At 42.6% G+C, this 5,617-nt stretch overlaps 1 protein-coding gene across 1 annotated transcript; it reads left to right on the forward strand.

The window, feature by feature from the left end:
- The first annotated feature begins 218 nt into the window (after positions 1 to 218).
- TIGD2 (tigger transposable element derived 2) lies at positions 219 to 5,262 on the forward strand. Its single transcript, XM_058547504.1, has 2 exons — positions 219 to 497; positions 676 to 5,262. Exon 2 carries the CDS (start codon positions 1,596 to 1,598, stop codon positions 3,171 to 3,173), a length of 1,578 nt encoding a protein of 525 aa, XP_058403487.1. The 5' UTR covers positions 219 to 497; positions 676 to 1,595; the 3' UTR covers positions 3,174 to 5,262.
- Positions 5,263 to 5,617: the final 355 nt, after the last annotated feature.

Here is a 5,617-nt window from a genome sequence, read left to right on the forward strand (position 1 = left end):
AGCAGCCGGACCATTGCCAGAACCCACGCGGTGCCGAGGGACGCGGCGGCGGCCGGCCCCGCCCGCTCGCCGGAGTCCCCGCCCCCGGGCCGCGCGCGCTCGCCCGCGCAGGCCCCGCCCCCTCGCCGACACAGCGTTCCTGCGGGGGCGCGCGCGTGCGCCTAATCCCCCGCCTTCCGGCTCCGGCGCTGGCCCGTTGCCGCCGCCGCCGCGCCGCCGGTGTCAGCGTCCCTCCGGAGACTCCATTAGCTCTCAGGGCGGGCTGGCAGCGCGCGGGCAGGCGGAGAGCAATGTCCCTGGCCCGCGGACTGGCGTGCCGTGGGGCGGGCGGCCGCTCGCTGGCTGGCGGGCTGCGGCGGTGACACCCTGGTCGCTGGAGTCCACGGAGGAACCCGGGCTCCCTCCGCGTGAGCAAGGACGTCCCGCGCTCCGGAGCTCGCCCTGCGGGGAGAGGCCCTCGCTAACACGGCTTCTCTCTGACCTCTTAATTTCAGGAGGTAGGCAATTCAGGTCCCGCTCTCTGTGACTCCGGATGATGCTTAAAAGCATTATTGTCGTATTTAGCCATGACATTGATAGGAGGCGTTAATTTTCTCAACATAGTTGCAGGATAGATGTGGGTAATGCCACAGACCCTGATATTGAAAAAAAAATGTTTTTGGTATTTTCCTTTAGGTTTCGGAGGGTCCGAGTGCCTATACAGCCCCCCACAGGAACTACTTCTGTTGGCCCAGCGAGGATCATCTTTCACCAGGATTGTTGTAACATCTTCACTGAGCCTTCCACCCCATACCTTCTACCATGGGCCCTGATTTCCACCAATGAAGTTTTTTAACGCTTTCTTTAATCACGTGACACCAGCTCCTGTCCACCTTTTTTCCTTTCCAGTTGCCAAATACGTTAGGCATAGTTTGTGTGTGTTAAAGTACAAAGTTTTCTGCCTGTCCGCTCTCACCTTAGTTGCACCGTTCACTTCTGTCTAGCTCGTCTTACCTTGCTTGCCTGTAATTTCCATAACCACTCGCATTGTAACCTGTAGCAGCCCTTGCCTAGAAGAGGCAGCATTCCATACCATGCACTGCCTGACAAAGACGACAGTCAGGGGGTGAGTTTTCCCATTATATTTCCTGTATATCAAATCTGCAAGTCCTCTCTTGACTTTATTTATTCCCTAGCACATTTCCCAAAATACTCCCAGCTGGGTCCTAGTTCCTTTAGCAAAGAACCTCACTTGTGATGTTGGCAAGAAATTGAGTATGCATTAGGACCATTTTAGAGACCTTGCTGGTTCAGTGTTGGTTGCAATCTCCGTTGAGACTGCAGTTCATGAAAAGACCTTAAACTAAGTGAGGAGGAAGAAAGAGAGAAGATAGGGTTAGTTGGAGCTAGTCTTTGCTGTAGGAACTTTGTTTTAAAATGGCAAAGTGAAGAGAGTCACTTAGGCCTCACCTGGAAATTGGCCAGCACACTATCCATCTAAGTCCTAGGGGAACAGGGGAGAGATCTTAAAACCCAGTTTTCTAGTCTCATTGTGTTCAAATCTAAGTTATTAAATATCTTGTTCTAGTAATCGCCTGAAATATTAGAAAGTTACAATGTTGGGGAAACGTAAGCGTGTGGTGTTGACAATTAAGGACAAGCTTGACATTATTAAGAAACTTGAGGAAGGTATCTCTTTCAAAAAACTCTCGGTGGTGTATGGAATTGGGGAATCCACGGTTCGTGATATTAAAAAGAACAAAGAAAGGATAATAAACTATGCAAACAGTTCGGATCCTACCAGTGAGGTATCCAAACGTAAATCTATGAAGTCGTCGACATATGAGGAACTGGATAGAGTTATGATAGAGTGGTTTAACCAACAGAAAACAGATGGGATTCCAGTGTCCGGAACAATTTGCGCAAAACAGGCCAAATTCTTTTTTGATGCATTGGGGATGGAAGGTGATTTTAATGCATCATCTGGCTGGCTAACTCGATTTAAGCAGCGCCATGGTATTCCAAAGGCTGCTGGTAAAGGAACAAAATTGAAAGGGGATGAGACTGCTGCCAGTGAATTTTGTGGTAACTTTCAGGAATTTGTTGAGAAGGAGAATCTACAACCAGAGCAAATTTATGGTGCTGATCAAACTGGATTGTTCTGGAAATGTCTACCATCAAGGACATTAGCTCTCGAAACTGAGCCGAGTACTTCCGGTTATAGGTCAAGCAGAGAGAGAATCATTATTATGTGCTGTGCGAATGCCACAGGTTTACACAAACTTAATCTTTGTGTTGTGGGAAAAGCAAAAAAACCCCGTGCATTCAAAGGAGCTGACCTTTCAAACCTTCCTGTCACTTATTTCAGTCAAAAAAGTGCGTGGATAGAATATTCTGTTTTCAGACAGTGGTTTGAAAAACACTTTGTGCCACAGGTGCAGAAGCATTTGAAATCCAAGGGGATTCTAGAAAAAGCAGTGCTGCTTTTGGATTTCCCTCCAGCACATCCAAATGAAGAATTGTTGAGTTCAGATGATGGCAGAATAATTGTGAAGTACTTGCCACCGAATGTCACAAGTCTTATTCAACCTATGAGCCAGGGAGTTCTAGCCACAGTAAAAAGATACTACCGAGCAGGACTTCTCCAGAAATACATGGATGAAGGAATTGACCCAAAAATGTTTTGGAAGAACTTAACAGTGTTGGATGCAATTTATGAAGTATCAAGAGCTTGGAACATGGTAAAATCAAGTACCATAACAAAAGCATGGAAAAAACTTTTCCCTAGCAATGAAGAGAATTCAGGCATGAACATTGATGAAGGAGCCATTTTAGCAGCTAACTTAGCAACGGTTTTGCAGAATACAGAAGACGGTGAACACGTCGATATTGAGAATATTGATCAGTGGTTTGACTCTCGGAGCAATGACTCAAGCTGTCAGGTGCTCACGGACAGTGAAGGTGCAGAGGACCAGGCCAGGCCTGCTGAACAAAAGCTTCCCAATAAGACTAGAAAAACAGAACTGAATCCAGAGAAGCATATTAGCCATAAAGCTGCACTTGAATGGACTGAAAATTTACTGGATTATCTGGAACAACAAGATGACATGCTTCTGTCTGATAAACTGGTATTGCGGAGGCTTAGAACAATAATAAGAAGAAAACAAAAGATCCAAAATAACAAAAGTCATTAATGCTCCTAAGGGTTTCGGTGTATTTGCATCTTGGTCACTATCTGCAGTGGAACTTAATTATCTTGTTTGAAGTGCCGTGGATTTCAACGCCAATACATTTTATAAATGATTTTAGGATTTGATGCCATTTTGGATTACTGAAATTACTGCTCTTTAATGTCGACTCTAGTAAATGAGCATTGACATATAACTTGTCTGGCTACTGTTTCTACTCTGTATTATACTATTTAGATCATAAGGTACCTAAGGCCGGGGATCTTGTGTCTGTTTTGTGCCTGAATTTCATTGTGTCTAATAGAGGACCATGCACACTATAGGCAATCAATAAATCTTACTTACATTGAATTTTTATGACTTTCTCTGAACTTCAGTTTCCAAATTGGAATATGTTGGGCTTAAGTTTCCATTTCCATGATTTTTCCGTCAGCCGAAACGTTTAGAACTCAGCAAAGATTATGCTTGAAGTATTTTACTGTGAAAGCAGAGAACTGAAGGAGAATGGTCTAAAGCCTTAAATATGGCGTGCTATACCAACAATCTTTGGGCAGGCAGCAATTCCAACTGGCTATCTCTGAGTATGTAAGGTTAAAATGTCCCCAGGGAAAGGGTTTGCACTTCACTTTTATTCCGTCTGACAACAGGGAGAGTTCCTTCATAGTCATGGAAAGGGTGCCATCCCTGTTCCAGAAAAACAGATTTCAGTTCCCAAACCATTGCGATTAGAAGAGATAAGGTTAAAATTTTATCTGTCATTTTGATCCTTTATTAGTACTGTATAGATACGTCAGTAGTTTTTCTCTTTCATAAGCTATTTGATATAAGTATGTCATTTGCTTCTGTATAGCATATTTTTCTGTGAGAACTAATACTGAGAGTGTAAGCAAACGTATAATTTGTGACAGTCATATAAACAATGGACTGACATTAAACAACCTGAGAAAGGCCCTATAGAGGAGCATGGGCTGTTGTATGGCCATGGCAAGTTACTTAACCTATCTGTAAAACAGGAGTAATACCTGCCTCAGAGAGTTTTTGTGAGGACTAAATGAGTTAATATCTGGATTTTAATTAATGTGGACTTAGAACAGGGCCTGGCTCCGAATAAGTCCTCTTTGAGTGTTGGCTACTGTTGTCGAGTTGTAGAAATTCTGAGTTTCAGAAGTATGCTGAACAGATCCAGTGTGAGTCAACTGTAACGTTGCTGCCTTGGGAAAACCCTTTAGAGGGAAGTGAGATAAGTGATACAAATAACTAGTTTCAGCTGAAATTGTGTAATAATTTATTTCAATGAAAACTGAAAGGTTAATGCAATTTACTGACCAGGTCCTGCTAGGCACAGAGAGGAATGCAGGCATGTTTAAGACATCTTAGGTTGAATTATAAAAGGAAATGAGAATGGAATTGTAATTTCTTTGCTCCAGGCCTGTTAGCATCCTGCTAATAAAATAAATAGATGTGGGCTTTGTTCACAGAAGAGAATCTGTGTTACTAATATTGGTGTAATTCACTGAAGGAATAAAATAGCTTTAAAATAGATAAGAGAGCAGTAAACAGGACACTTGGAATATTTTATCAAACTAACACAGGATCAGTAGAAAATCAGAGTAAAAGAAGTGTCACAGGAGCCCCTGGTTATGCTAACTAGGCCCAGCTGTGTATAGGGAGCTTCGTCGTGAATTGATTTGAGGAGATTTGAGAGCCCGTATGTGACAGTCCCTCATAAGGTCATCCTTAGAGCTCAGAATTCTGCCTTTTGAGCTGAGGCTTTGGGTTCGAGAAAGCCCTTTTCAGGAAACCTCTAAGGATCCACTTTCTTTGCAAGAATTCATAGTGTTGTTATTAACACACCTTCCTTAGTCTACACAATTAATTTCACTTATCAGATAGGTCTGAGGAAATGAGACTGCGTGGATGAGTCCTGAGACTGGTCGGCTTCCTAGAGACTGAGGGATCCTGAAACTTAATCATGGTAATGACATTCGTTTGAATACTGGTTTGCATTTTTCACAGAACTTTTTGCTGACAAAACTTCTCAAAATTCTTCAGTCATGACGTTGAGATGCTTTAATTCTGTGTTTTATCATAAATGCTAATATTAACTGTGCATTCTAATTCCATAATTGAATGTAGTGAAAAATCTTTTCCCCCTTCTAGGTATTGTAATATATTAATTAGATTCTCCAGGAAGATGCATCATGTTATCTTGGTTAACCACATGCTCCTTATATGTATCTTAGTTTGAGAAGCACAGAAATAATGTGCTCTCATTTGCCTTTGTGCACCTTAAAGAAAATATCCACAAATTGACTAGTGAGTACCATTTATAAATGTCATATTTTTTAAAGAGGATTTGAAAGACCAACAACTCAGACTAAATGGAAAGTGTTTGGCAACTAAGAGTATACTTTTTTTTTAATTGCATAGTGGGAATGTTTACTATTTCA

Source organism: Diceros bicornis, chromosome 8, assembly GCF_020826845.1.
Source record: "Diceros bicornis minor isolate mBicDic1 chromosome 8, mDicBic1.mat.cur, whole genome shotgun sequence".
In the NCBI taxonomy this organism is placed as follows: domain Eukaryota; kingdom Metazoa; phylum Chordata; class Mammalia; order Perissodactyla; family Rhinocerotidae; genus Diceros; species Diceros bicornis.